This window comes from Protopterus annectens, chromosome 12.part0, assembly GCF_019279795.1.
Source record: "Protopterus annectens isolate FY-2018-M chromosome 12.part0, PAN1.0, whole genome shotgun sequence".
NCBI lineage: Eukaryota > Metazoa > Chordata > Ceratodontiformes > Protopteridae > Protopterus > Protopterus annectens.
Window position 1 is genome coordinate 380,065,660 of NC_056746.1, and position 15,126 is coordinate 380,080,785.

Sequence of the window (15,126 nt, forward strand, 5' to 3'; positions counted from 1 at the left end):
TGTTTGATCACATTGGGTAAAAAGGTTTTGCTTCATCTGTTCTAGCGTTCAGGTTCTTCATTTGCCCGACTCATAAAATACTGTCCATCTGATTTATGATATCAGCCTAGTAAGGCAGAGTACATCCCTGATAAAGCACTGTTGGACACTATTTGTAAGGTGTCCCAGAAGACTCCAGAGTTGGAATGAATGCATTGACTATGGCCTCGGTCCAATGCATGGCAGTCTACTGGCACAACCACAGGCTCTGTCATATTCACGCATGCTTGGTTTAAAATCCAGCCATTGTCAAATAATTTTAAAAGGCAGTTGTTGAATGCCCCTTTGGACAAAATGCTATTGTTTGAGTCCCCTATTCAGGAAGCATTTTAAAAAATGGAGGAAGTGGAGAAACCTCTATATTGTGGAACAGCTGTTTGTGAATGACAAAGCTTGTGTTTTGCTACAATATACTGCATTATACCCACTTTTAATAGCAAGTCTGCTGTGTTGTATCAAATTTGCTGCTCTATTTGATACCTCAGAGCCAGAACCAAAGTAACTTCAATTGCAGTAAAATGCAGCCCTGTCTTGTATGCCACTCAAGTCCTTCCTGTAGTAAAAAAAAAAAAAAATCCAGAGCTCTAGAAGCTGGTTGCTTTTCCCTGTACACAATGTGAGTACAGTATGTCACTTTATTCATTTTTTCCACAGCTTCAAAAGATGTGATTGACTGTATGGCATTTATTTTTGGAAGATTCAGACATCAAACACTGCCACAAGCACCAGCAAGTAACTTTTCCTACCCAGAAATGTAGAGAGGAAAAAAAGAAATTCCAACCCTGCTACCAAAAGAATGGCAACAGTTGAAAGATCCTTGTGTGGCAGTGGGCAGGAAGTCCACTGTGTAGTCCTAGGCCTCAGCTGGAGCTCTGTTGCAAGAAGTGAAAATTGGAGTGTAAGTTATGGCTGTCCCTTCTGGAGGCAAGTCTGTTTCAAAAATGACCTATCAGTCCCTGCAGTTGTTGAGCCCAACTTTGATTACTGTGGGTTTCAGCCCAGATCATTTTTGCGCTTTGGTTAGTGATGAGGGTCCTGGAGAGATGTAACACAAGGTCCCACCTGGAGAAATTCATTCCAGGATGCAGACCATACCAGCCCAGTTGATGACCAGAACTTAAGGCCAATTGGCTTGATCCACAGGGGAAGAATATTACATCACCTGGTCATGAGTTGGGAGTACTAGAGGCCAAGGTATTCCCTTCTTCTGTGTCTCCAAAGACTATTAGGATCTCTTAGCTCCTTTCAAGAGGTTGTAGTCCAAACTAATCTCTAAAATAGAATCCTGCTTTCTTCCAGTGTAAACTTAAGAAAGCAGTTTATACTTAAACGTCGTATTGTTTGAGTGTGCACTGACTTTCATTGTGGAGGATAAGTGACATAAACGTCCCTCTCATGACATCTGTCCCCCTGTTTTTTTGAAACCACTGTCAAGGGTAAGGAAATGTCAGGTTTGAATTCACCAGTACAGGCATCATAATTACACAGCAAAATTCCATCCTAGAATTGTCTTTGAGGAGAAGATTGTGGGTGCAATTTCTCTAAAAACGTTTCTTTTCATTATAAAGAATTTGATTGTCATGTTTACCAAAGCAATGTTAAAATAAAGCCTGAGTTATTTAATGTCCATGATTAATTTAAAAAAACAGAATGTTTATAAATCCTGACACTCCCCAATATTGATAAAAAAACGCAGTGATTGTGAATCTGAGTGGTCTCATAATCTAATGAGAATGATTTCATTTCCTCCCTGAAGGTGTCCATTTCATAAAGCTAGTATCAGAACAGTTTGAGTAGAGATTCGTTGAAATATTTAGGGAGATGGTATTATTTTATTGATTTTTTTCAGGGATAAGTTGTGCAAATTTAGTAGTTTGCTGGCTAACGCCTCACTGTACAAGACTATATGAGACCCCAAATGATTCTGAGATGTTGAAACAATTCATAATTTCTATTTATATTTAAAGTATAAAAATGGTTCAAGCCTCATTTCTCTCACATAACCCTTGCAGGGTTGACAGTGATGCAGCTAAAGATGGTGAAAGATTGTTGTCTGATGATAAATTTTAATCCTGCTGACAAATGTTAACTGCATGTGCCTTTGTTAAGAAAATATATCATTCTAGTGGTATGGACATTGCAGCTTTGAATTATCTTCTCTTTGTGGTTGGCTATTAAGCAGATGAAAACATTTAATTCCCTGCTGTTAGGACATTTTGATGGCTGACACTAATTGTGAGATTATGAACATCTTGACAAGGGTTGATCAGTGCATGTATGAAGCTGTTTATCATGCTGCCTTCTCCATGAAAGCTAATTTAGTGCCTGTAACAGAGGGAGAATGGAGGCTTGGTTAAGAGGTCATTATTACCTGAAGAATTTCCTAACTAAAGTTAGGACTCCTCCAATTTCTCATATGGTTCTGTTTGGTTCTGCATCATCTGTTGGTGATACACAAACAAAACTAGGGCGAAGATGAATCTGCATGGTTGTCTGCATCTTTTGATCGATTTTCTCCCCTTACTTTTGTTCATAGGAAGAAAAATTCCTTTAATCATAAAAAGGATACTGGTCAATTCCATGCCTCTACTGATCAGCTGTAAAGGGCTAGGGTAGATAAAATGATGTACAAGTCTAATGCACACAATTCTGACTCATTGTTTACTCAGTCTTTGTCAAGGACTTTTTTTTTTTTAAACGACTCTTTCAGTATACCTACTATCCTTGATAAGTAACATGCATTCTACCTCTTCCCCTTCAGTTTTGGATCACTTTCCCAATCATTCACTTAATCCCTTCTGAGTGAGGGAGGATATCTTGTTGCCAGTACAGGTGGAAAAGAACTTCTTTGGGTTAGTAGTTAACATGGGTTTTTAGATTACATTACAAGATGAAATTAATTTCAACACCTCTGCCTCACTATATTTCCAAGGCATTTAAAATACTGCTAACCAAGCCAATACTGTATTCAGAGGATGTTTGCCAAGAGGGTGCTTTCCGTTTCTCTGTCCAGGAATTCTATTCAAGGTTCTTTTCTAGTTCCAAAGAGTCAAGTCAAGAGGTGTTCATATTTAGAGCAGTTCCTCTTGAATAAGTAAAGAAAGTCAAACACTTAGGACAGTCACCTTTCAACAGGTTTTTCTCATCTTTAGGAAGCCTAGATGATTCAGATAGCAGTATTAACTTTTGAACTGGCTACTTCCCTGATGTTCAAAGATGCATCATTCAGCCTTCATGGAGAGGAGAGTTTACGTTCACTTTTCCATGGATTGTGGCCTTGTTTAGGGCTCCTCAAAATAGTTAGCAAGTCTGGAAGTGATGATTGCTTGTCTGAGCTCCCTAGGATTTGACAGTAAACAAAAAGAAACCAGTTTTCATCCTGAACCAGGGGAAGGTGTTTGTGGGAGTAATTTTAGCTCTCATTCAACAGAAAGTCTTTTCTGTTCCAGCAGATGAGACAGGACATGGTTTTCTTATTTCACTGAGCATGATTGTGAGTGTCAAAGAAATCTTCTAGCACTTTTGGTGAATATGTTAGGCAGAGTAGTCATACTCCTTCAGACTATACAATTATCTTAGAAATTTCCAGCATTAGTTTTAGAATCTGTGGGATCAGAGGGCATATCCATTGGGGCAGTTACTTCCTCTACTTCCACCTTTTGCAAATGTACAGAACTAGTTGCCAGATATGGACAGATCTTTTCTGCCATGTTAGCCCACAAATACCTTTTCTGATACATTCCAGTCAGTGTATACTGAAGGAGGTTGGTCAACAAAGAAAATCTGGTCTTCATTGCAAAGGAAGGCACACATCTTCCTAAAGAAATGTTTGCAGTTCTGTCACTGAAGACATTAAAAAAGTACAAAAGTATGGGGCTTTAGAGGAGCATGGACAACTTAATAGTTATCTGGTATGTAAGCAAACAAGGCAGCACAAGATCTGACAACCGTTGCCAACTGACCATAAAGTTGTAGGAACTAGAAAAAATAACAAAGCCAGTCAGTCCAGGAAGAAGGCACGAAGTTTAATAATCTACAAAAATGAACAATAGGTTAAGTTCATAAATCAATTAACTGCTTAAAAAACATACCTCATTACAAACACACCCCTCCCCACAACCAGTGGGTGTCCATAATAAGTTAACAACTTTGTCAAAAAATACTTTTTCTTAAAATGTAAAAAACAAAACTTAATTTTACCTAATAAAATAATATATTAAACGTTGTAAGGCTCTTCTTTTTAATTCGCTAGATATAGAAATTTTATCATTTAATCCTGGTGGGTTAGTAACATAAAATCTAAGCTGCCACATCATTTCTTTATGTAGCAGTTTGTTTTCCCAATCCCCACCTACATATTCTAATGGAAGTTCTAAAATCAAAAACACAAACTTTTAAAAACCTGAACAGTGTCTAGCTTATGCTCTTTTACTTTCATTTTTCTTAATGCTGTACAAGTGGTGATAAATACATTGTTTAAGTGATTTATTATTTTTTTCGATATAAAATACATCACATGTGCAACATGTAGCTAAATAAATAATTATTTGTGCATTGCAGCTCAACACTAAGCTTTCATCCCCAAATTTTACATTTTTCAGTATATCACCATTCCTTTTAATGTTAATAAAACTACAGTAAGAACAGTGTTCACATTTCCTAGTCACTTGGGTACCTTTCATATGACCTGTTTTTTCCAACATACCTTTAAAATGTAGCTTGTTTCTATATGTAAATGTTGTTCGGTTGTTAAATGGCAAATATCACTGCCTGCTTGCAACAACATCCAATTTTTAGTAATAATTCTTTCAATTTCCCTTGAGTCTGTTGTGTAATGCATAACCATACTGTTTGTGGGGGGAATACCATGATGTTCAGCCATCCCTGTAGTGTGTGTTTGATTCATAAACCCATATTTAATAATGGGTACAAACCTGTTTTGTTTTCCCGTCCATACTTTTGTGGCTATCTTACCTAAAAGATCAGGTGGATACCTCTGTTCACCAGACATTTCTTTCAATAAAGTAAATTCTCTTAAACATTCTGAATTGTCCGATGTTAGTCTTGATGTTCGAATCAATTGACTTCTAACAATACCTTTTTTTCTCATGCATAGGGTGATGTTTATAGGCTCTACATTTGCAAACAGTCCATACTCTGCACAAAGTCATCGTGGCTTTCTCTGGTAAGGGATCACTGTGAGTCATAAATGTCAACTTCATACTCAAGTGTTTTAGGATTTTGTCACTTTGTGAGATCAACTACAGAGAGATTTGTTTGCATCACTGTAGAATGTTCAGTTGCCAAGGTTTTGGATCAGGATGATTGATAGACTACACATCTATGTCAGTTTCTCTGGATGAGAGTCCTGCAAAAAGCAAGAGGAGAAATAATTTGAGTTGACTACTGTTTTAGTGTAGGCAGTCTTGGTTCTCCCACCTCAAAGAAACTGTGAGCAAGTTTTTATAATTTACTTACATAGAAGGCCTTATTCAGCATCAATGAGAGCACTAGTTTCACGCCGTGGATGCATTTCATCTTGCAACTTGAATACAGAGTTTTGATTCCCAGTAGATATTTGTTTTTACCCTTGATGCCAGATGTCCTGTAGAAGCTGAGTAGGGCTCCTCCTAGTAAATCTTTTTTGCCAAAGTAAGAGTTTGGTTCTTAAAATAAGAGAGATTCCTTCAGTGATGTGAAGGTTGTGTGCTGCTTGTACTCAGTGTGCAAACTCTAAAAGATCATTATGCTATTTAAAGGCCTTTTTTATCCATTAGGCTGCATTATTCTTCTAACAAGATTGTCTTTCTTAGGACTTTACTGTTGGTTTCAAGATTAACAGTTCCTAAGGGAATATTGCATTTAAAATCCAGTAAGATTATTCTTTGCTAGCTTGTTTCGCTAGAGCAGTTGAAGTATTGTATGCCTTCTTTAAAGGAATGGCATCTGCAACCACCTGAGGCAGCTAATCTGTTGACTGCCCACATGTTTGAAACATTACAGGTTGGAATGATATCCAGAGTCAAAGATGGTTTTGCTGTAGCAGTTGAAGGGATACTTAGAATCTGTACCTGGTGTATGAATATATAGCTTGGCATTCCACCCAGCAGCACTGTAAAAGTCAGGCACACTGTAGTGTAACTGAGCCATTGTGTAGGATAAGAAGCATAACCTCAGATAATTGAAGTGATTATAGTGGATTCCTGCTCTCGAATATCCATTTTCTTTTTCTTCCTGGGCATTTATTTATACTCAGAGTGGTCAATTCTGGTGTTGCATTGGGGACAGAATAGGTTCATAGGTTCATAGGTTTATACTAGGCTAACTGCCCTAGGGCATTTATAAGCCTAGCCCAAAGTTATGTGGCTTACGCCGCCCCTTATGTTAGAAGTACTCTGCCCATTAGTTTGTTGTGCCTCTGTCCAGTAGTGACACACAGATGATTCCCGGGGTAAACCTACGATCTCCCATCCACCGGTCAAGATTTCTCTTGAACAGAGCCAGCGAGGTGCTCTGCCTCACATGGACCGGGATTTTATTCCACAGCATGGGGAGTCTGTGGGTGATAAATCTATCCCTCTAGCACGTCCTATTTATATCCGTGCTAAGGTTTAAGTCTCTTGCTCTAGTGGTTTTGGTGGATTTGAATTTTTTGAGGTGGAGCATGTCCATTAATTCCGGGTTGGTCATGGCCTTGTATGTCAGGCACAGGTCACCTCTGAGCAGACGGTATGCAACTGAATAGAGTTGGAGTTTCTTCAGTCTGGCAGCATATGACAGGTTTTGGAGTCCCTTTATCCTTTTGGTGAGGAACATTTGGGGTCTCTCCAATTGCTGCAGGTGTCGGGTGAGATACATCCCGAATGGGGCATTGTACTCTATCATTGGTCTGATAAGTGAAGAGTACAGGGGAACAATGACCTCACTTGATCTGGATGTGAATCCTTCATGATCAGGTGGGCAATGTAGAAGGTCTTTCGAACTACTTTAGCAACGTGAGCGTCAAGCGAGGCCACTGTCAACCTGGGTCCCCAGGTCCCTGATAACCTCTTCTGTGCTTAGTGGGTTGCCACCTATATGGTAGGTTGGGGTTACCTTGTTTTTCCCGAAGGGTATGACTATACACTTTTTTGCGTTTAACTTCAGGCCATGGCTCTGGCACCAGCTATCATTTTCCGTGAGACCCCTCTGAAGGATGTCTGTGTCCGATGTACTATCCACTATGGCACCCAGTTTGCAGTCATCTGCAAACTTTGTCAGCCATAGTCCTCCTATGTTTGCCTGTACTTCTGAGAAGTAGATGCCGAACAATAGGGGGCCAAGGACTGAGCCCTGTGGGACTCCACTTGTAACCGGCTTGGAGTCTGACATGGCTCCAGCAACTCTAACCCTGTGGGTTCTGTCCTTTAGCCAGTTTGCAACCCATCTTGTGACATATGGGTTTACATTTAAGCGGGTAAATTTCTCTATAATACCCGAGTGGGGTATTGTGTCGAAAGCTTTTGCAAGGTCAAGGTAGGCTGTATGGACTGCCTTTCCCTCATCAATGGCCTTGGTAACGGTTTCGAAGAAGTCGACCAAGTTCAAAAGGCAAGATCTGCCCTTGACAAAGCCAAACTGGGTTGGGTCCAAGGTCTGCAAGGCCCCTATGTCCTTGTTTATGAGTTCCATTATGATCCTCTCCATAGCTTTGCAGACCAGGCTTGTTAAGCTTATGGGGCGGTAATTACCAGGGTCCGTAGAGGCACCGCCTTTGTGGAGTGGGACCACAGTTGCCGTACGCCACTCCTTGGGCACATATCCTGTGGTGAGGCTAAGATTAAACAGCTGCCTTATGTGCGGGTTTAGTTCTTCATTGAGTTCATGTAGCACACAGCCGGGGACCCCATCCGGTCCCATTGATGCTGTGTTTTTAGCTTTAGAGAGAGCAGCTTTCACCTGCGCATTTGAGATGTCTGGGAGGCTACTCTCAGTTGGGATAGTTATCTCTCCTTTTGGGGGGAGAGAGGGGGTGAAGTTTGCGCTGAACCTGTCTGCCAGTATGGTGGCAATGTCTGTGGGTTCAGTGATTTTTGTATCATTTTGGACTAATTCTGAGCATATCTGGGAGTTTCCACCCAGGTTTCTGACATAGCTGAAGAAGGCCTTATGATTGTCTTTGAATCTATGGCAATTTTTCTCTCAAAGTTGGCCTTGGATGATTTTATGAGGGATCGTAGTTTCTTGCTAGTGCTGATCAAAGATGCCTTCCCTTTTGGGATTTTGCTCTATCATGTAATAGCTTTCTCCTCTTATTGTAAAGTTTGTTTATGGCTGGGGTCCACCAGACTGGACGTTTGCCCTTGGTGGAAAGAGTCTTGGTTTTATTTGGGATTGCCTGATCCATGCAGTCCTGAAGGTGTTCATAGAAGGCATTTGTAAGGGCTTCCGCAGCTTGGGTTGTGGTTTCCATTGGCTCGGGGGCCTTGAAGGATACCACACCTGTCTTGAGTAGTGTGAAGTTTGCTTTAGAGAAGTTCTTCACTGTGGTCTTTTTTGTTTGGGGTGGGGCGGGATGTGGATTTCTAGTGAGATTAGTTTATGATCTGATCTCACCAATGAGGGATATACTTCCGGTGTGGAGCATTTTGTCCCCATGTTCGTGATGATGAGATCTAGTATATTTTCTCCCCTTGTGGGGACGGTGACTAGTTGTTCCATGGCATTTGAATTTATGAACTCCAGGAACCTTTGGGCTTGAGTAATGTTCCCAGTCTATATTCGGGTAGTTGAAGTCACCCAATATGATGGTGTTTGGTGATACATTTATACCCTCCAGTGTCTTCAGGAAGGCTGTGTGGGTTTCCTGAGTTTGAGAGGGTGGCCTGTAGCATGCTACAAATTGTAGAGCAGTTTTGCCTATGGTTAATTGCACCTGGATGGTTTCCGATGCTTCGTGCGTAGCCACCAACATGGAGGTGTGGGTATCCTTGATGAATATGGATACACCCCCTCCTTTTGTGGTGTGGTCCGGGTTTTGGGGCCAGAACGCATGATATGAGATGAAACCTGATAGTGCCGGGGTGCTCTCAGGAGCCTTAAACCAGATTTCAGTCACAGCACAGACATCAATGTTCTCCATACTGAGAAGGGCCTCGAGTGCGTGCATTTTGAGATTTAGACTTCTGGCATTGAGCAGCATTACCCTTAGTTTCTTCACGTTTTTGTTTTCTAGGGTGGTAGGTTTAGAATTTGAGCCTTGCCTAAAAAGGCACTATGGGGGTGGCAAGAGCCTTAGCCAATATCCGGAATCCCAGGGGTGACAAGTGCAAGCCGTCCCTTGCGAAGCAGCGTGGCTTGTCGAGCATGTCATCCCAGGTAGACAGGCACTGGATCCCCTTTGAATGACACCAGAAATTAAGCCAATTGTTAAAGCTGATCATCTTGTCACTATATTGTGGCATCATTCTTGGTGAAGGAAGGATACTGCTCAGGGTCAGGGTCATACCTGCCTGGGCTACATAATCAGAGAGCTCCTCTATGTCTCTTTTCATGTAGTCCAGGGAGGTACGTCTCAGGTCATTCACACCAGCATGGACAATGACTGTGTCATACTTGTACTTTCCATGGAGTGACCTGAGTGCTTGTGTTATGTGGCGGATTCTAGTGCCCGATAGGCAGCTTACCGTGACCTTCTCCTTGTTCAGCCTGGTGAGTGGGACGTCAGTGTGTCTGACTATGGAGTCACCTATGACAAGTATGTTTGGTGTTGTATTTGGCCTTAAGGGCAGTGACTGCTTTGCACACTGATTTTGTTGTTTATGTGTTGTTTGTGTGGTGTATTGAGTTTGCAGTTGCTTGGGTGTCTGCTTTGGAGGCCTCTGCTGTTTAGGTAACTTTTTACTCAGAGCCTCCGAGTATGTCTTAGTGTGTTTATGTGTTTGATTCAGTGGTGTGGTTGAGTTATGTGAGACTGGTATTGTGGTGTGTGTAGTTGCCTTCTCCTCCTGCCTGGTCTTGCCAGTCCTGAGTTGAGAGAGCTCAGCCTCCAGTTTGGCTAAATAGCTGCATCTCTCACAAGTGTTAGTGTTACGTGGGAGGAGGAGAGGGTTGTCTGTGTACATGAGGCAATTGTAACATTGTCTCAGAATTCCCAGATTCACCAACTGGGCAGGAGAGGACGCCAGCATCTGACCCTTCGACATGCTAGAAAGATTTATGAGTTGGTATGAGACAGAAAAGTAGTGGGCTTAGCAGGGAAGTGGGCACTCCTGGGGGTTTTGCTAGTGAGAGATTTGTATAATATAGGAGTGCTTGACCTGCAAAGAGAATGCTTATAAGACAAGGGATATGCTTATAAGACAAGTGCTGAGCTTTTTGAGAAGAAAAAGCTATTTGGAACAAGTGCTGCACTTTTTAGTGAAGGTGTAAACTGTTTAGGTTCCTAACAGAGCAGTTCTAATGGAAAAATTGAAGAACAGACTTTCTGGAGCCAGAAAGAGTTTAACCTTGTTTAACCGGCGCTGCCCGATGCTGCTCTACTGGCAACTCCGCGCTAAAGCACGTTAAAGCGTGCTTGATAGCAGGGGCTGGAAAGAAGCAGGAATAGACCCAAAATGGACAATAAAACTACAGTTTCAAGTCAGTAACCACCTCTACGGGGGCAGGGAAGCTGCTCAATGTTATTCACTGCCACTGATAAACAGAGAGACTTTCCTTTAGCCCAAGCAAAAATGGCCTCACAGAAACTTTCAAATAGTTCAGGAACAGCAAGCCTGTAACTGAACTATTTTAACTCTCAGAAAAGTGGGAAAAAAGCAAGATTTTTTTTGTTTTTGTTTTTTCAGAGATAGCAGAGGTTCACAAGTAATATCAAGTTATAACAGTGCAGTAAATGACCCCACACAAGAGTGCTAGGTCAAGGACAGAAAATATGCAAGTTTTAAGAAAAAAACGATTTAAAATTAAGTGCAAACAGGAAATTCAGCAAACAGCTTTTGGTTGTGCTCTAAATACAGCTACTAATACAGAAATCAAGTTTAACAAGCCAGCAAATGCTCAAGCTAGGCAGCTATGCAGAAAACTTAGCAAATAAACAGAGAAAAAATACTTAAAATCTCAAAAGTGGCTCCCTTCTTCTCTCAGCGTTTTTTCCTCTTGGAGGGGGCTTCACCAACAGCCAACAAGCCTGAAAAGACACCCAAACCACGAGGCAACTAGGTTTTAAGAGAGGAAGATGAAGGAGTTTTGGAAATGACCCCTAGTGGCCAATAAAACTACAGTTTCAAGTCAGTAACCACCTCTACGGGGGGCAGGGAAGCTGCTCAATGTTATTCACTGCCACCAATCAACAGAGAGACTTTCCTTTAGCCCAAGCAAAAATGGCCTCACAGAAACTTTCAAATAGTTCAGGAACAGCAAGCCTGTAACTGAACTTTTTTAACTCTCAGAAAAGTGGGAAAAAAGCAAGATCTGGAGTATTGTAGCTGTTCAGCCTTGTTAGGCATCTGGTTTACTCACCTTAATAGTACAGGCGATTACCCTTTTGAATAAGGTTATAATTGCAGAAAAACTGTGTGTGGTGGCTGTGTTTTGCGAATGGTGATAGAAACCTTTGCATCCTTGCCTTACTTGTGTTTGGTCATGTCAGCAATATGCTAGACTAGAATTGGATCTGGTTGTAATATAAGTATGATGGCTATCTTACATGACATATCTTGGTCTGTGCACAGTACTGGAATTCATTCAGACCTGTATCGTAATGGAGCATTGCTTTGCACACCGTAACAGTGTGGTGTTTTCTTTGCCAGAGAGAGAGAGTTCTGTATATATCATCGTAATTGGGGGGAGGGATAAATTAACTGGACAGAGCCCTGTTTCGGGGTTCTTTATGGGTCTGTGTTTGATGGAAATTAGGGTGCTTTATTTTTGGAACTTTTCAGTTATGACAGTCTAAGCTCATAGGGGTTGAGTTGTGTTTGCATCTAGTTACAGCCAACATGCTGTATCTGTTTCTTTCTGATGAAAAGACTTGGCCAGAAGAACTGTACATATAGTGAGCTGTGTAATCCTATCAGCAATGTCAAGGTAAGTACACCTCAGTCATTTGCTGTTATGGTGCATATCTCACACAATTGTATTTCTTGGTTAATGCTTTGAAATTGTTGGGTCATCCAATCCATTCATATCTTTTACAGGGTCTAAAAGCTGCATACGGAAGAAAAGATAGTTTAAGTGAGTTTGACACATTTAAAAAGATACATCGGCCTTTATAAGATACCTTCACCAGCAGTTGATTAGCTTCATTTGTAGTCATCAGTAGTAACTTTCTGGTACTGTGCCGGAACTTTTACAAGAAGACGCAAGTTCATGTTTGCTGAGTCTTAATCTTAGCCTTATCTTGTTAGAATGGAGCTGTTCTTTGTGTGACTTCTAAGTACCTCTCCTTTTTTTTCTATTCACAGACTTGAGCAGCCCTATTTTACTGCAAATGCGTTGTTCTTTCAAGCTTTAAGTCATTGCTCTGCCCTACAGCGTGTCTGCATCATCTCAAGAAATGGAACTTTTCAGTTTGATGCTGTGATGTCATTTATGGACTGCTGTCAGAATGTTATTATGTGCCACATGTTTACAGGAGAATCATTGACAGCATGCCGAAATCTTCAGCGGTCCATAATACAGAGGTAGCTGAAGCATGTTTACATTTTTCATTTTTATCTTTTATGAGTTAATATTTATTTTTAAAGCATTTTCTTTCAAGTTAGGCGAGAATCCAGATGTGAATATGTTGATAGTACAAAAAATGAACCGTATGTAGAGCTTGTATACTCAGCTGCTGTTCATTCATTGTGGATTAATGAATACGTGGTGTTAAATAAGAACATAGCATTAAACTGCACAGATAGTACTTTTCTACCTGCATTTGGTTTTACTGTGAGTAAATTGTTTGCTCATTTGGTTAAGAAAAAAAGTATTTTGCTGCTGTTAATGTCACAATAGAAAGCCTTAACAACTCTTCAGGGCTGCCCAAGCAAATATAACACTTCCACCACTTTTTTGTATAATTTTGTTACCATCAGCTTGCCTATGAAATTAAAAGGGAGTATGTTCCATGCTCTTGTCTCACTTTTGCTTGCAGTGAAACTGAGTAATTTTCAACTGAAAAAAAAAGTCTGTGTCATTTTGGATTATCAGTTGAAAACTGATAAAACATTTTTCTGTTTATATTTAACAGTAATTTTGTTGTCCACAGTGGAAGTTTATCCCCATCCAGATATTTTGTTACTGTGTCTGTGTCCACTGACATTTTTACCTTTGTTTGTGCATATATATATATATATATATATACACACACACACACACACACACACACACACACACACACACACACACACACACACACACACACACACCATATGCCAGCACTAAAAACTTGGCTATTGTCCATATTTCTGTCTGTGACTAAAAAAATTTCTGTAAGTGGAGCAGACCAGTCTGTGATTTCTGTATGTTGACAGCCATTGCAAAATTTGACAGCTCTGACATTGGTAGTGCCATATCATTCACCTGTAGGACAAAGGCTACCAGGTACATAGTCAGCCTGGCTCCCAAAACTTTGGTAGTCCATTCTAGCCCCTCCTCTTTAACCACAATGCACAGTGCATGAGGACTCAACTCCAGATCTGATTATGTCCTTTTCATTATTATTCACTTCTGGGTCATAGGATCCAACCTTGGATCCGATGTGGCCAAACATCACAAGACTATGATCTGAGCCTCGAGCTCCTCCCGCTCGCATAATTCCTCACTTCTTTCAAACCCCTCAGATCTTGTTTGCTGCAGAAAAGCACAGACATAGTCCGTAGCTCTCGAGTGACTTTTGGAAGATAAGTGAAGGGAAGAGGATTCAGTGGAAGGAGTCAGCCTAGAGGCAGAGGAAGTCTGCAAAGTCAGGGCTTCAGAGAGCCATTCTCTGACAAGCCCTGTCAGCACTCCTGAAGCATTGCCCGACTGCTGTGCCGTGGAGGCATTCGGGGGCTGTCTTTCATTGCACCTGGACAAACATAAATGATTTCTGGTGCTAAATATAATATCCAGGGGCTATTTCATTCTTTTTTCCCTTCCTCTTCCTGAACTCAGGAGCAGCCTCCCTGACTTTCCACCAAATCAGAGGGAACTAGCTCTAATAGAAGTTCAAAAGCTTCTAAAAAATACAGCTGTCCAACAGGTCCCAACCGAACAAAGAGAATCCAGAACTTACTTATGCTTCTTTTTGGTGCCATAGAAGATGGGGGACCTATGTCCAATTCTGGATCTAAGCAAATTGAACCTGAATGTTCAGAGGTCCAGGTTTCGGATGGTTAGGATTCAATCCATATTACCGCTTCTGTGCAAAGATGAGTGGATGTGTTCTGTGGATCTCCAGGACGCGTACTATCATATCAAAATAGACAGACTGTCGAGGAGACACTTGTGCTTCTCGCTGGGGGCCAATCATTACCAATTCAGAGCCTTGAACGTTGGACTCACAACAGCCCCTGGGTGTGTTTACCAAGGACATGGCAGTGGTTGTGGCTCATTTTAGACTGCAAGGATTCCAAGTGTTTCCATACTTGGATGACTGGCGCCTTACTGCATCCACAAGGCATCGACTATTGCAGACCAAGGACTGTCTTCTGCAAATTTCCAATGTCTTGGGTGTTCAATCTTCAGAAGTCAAATTTGACTCCAACTCAAAATTTAGAGTTCATTGGAACACTGTTCAACACCGTCATAGAGATGGTGGCATTACCCCCACACAAAGTCTGCATGTTGAGAAAACAGGTGCAAGAAATTCTAGACCACTCCGCCCCTCCAGCGTGTTTAGTTCTGAGGGCACTGAGATCCATGTCAGCAGCAATTTTGCTTATTTCCTTGGCAAGGTGTCATACGAGGGTTCTACAATGAACCCTATTAGTTCAGTGGTCCAGCCTTTATCACCTGTTGTCAGAGCCAATCAGGTTGATGTACATTTGCAGAAAACACCTGCAGTGGTAGCTCACTTCTGAGAATTTACTTTGAGACAGACACTTTTCCCTCCCTCCTCCCCCCTCAGCCATGATGACCATG

The 15,126-nt window shown here is 41.3% G+C and overlaps 1 protein-coding gene across 1 annotated transcript in view; it reads left to right on the forward strand.

Annotated features, from left to right (window-relative positions):
- The window catches only part of FBXL18 (F-box and leucine rich repeat protein 18), a 908,463-nt gene that overhangs the window by 168,048 nt on the left and 725,289 nt on the right, over positions 1-15,126 (forward strand). Inside the window, exon 3 of the mRNA XM_044089478.1 lies at positions 12,483-12,701. Coding sequence (XP_043945413.1) covers positions 12,483-12,701 — 219 coding nt within the window. The remainder of the gene's footprint in view (positions 1-12,482; positions 12,702-15,126) is intronic.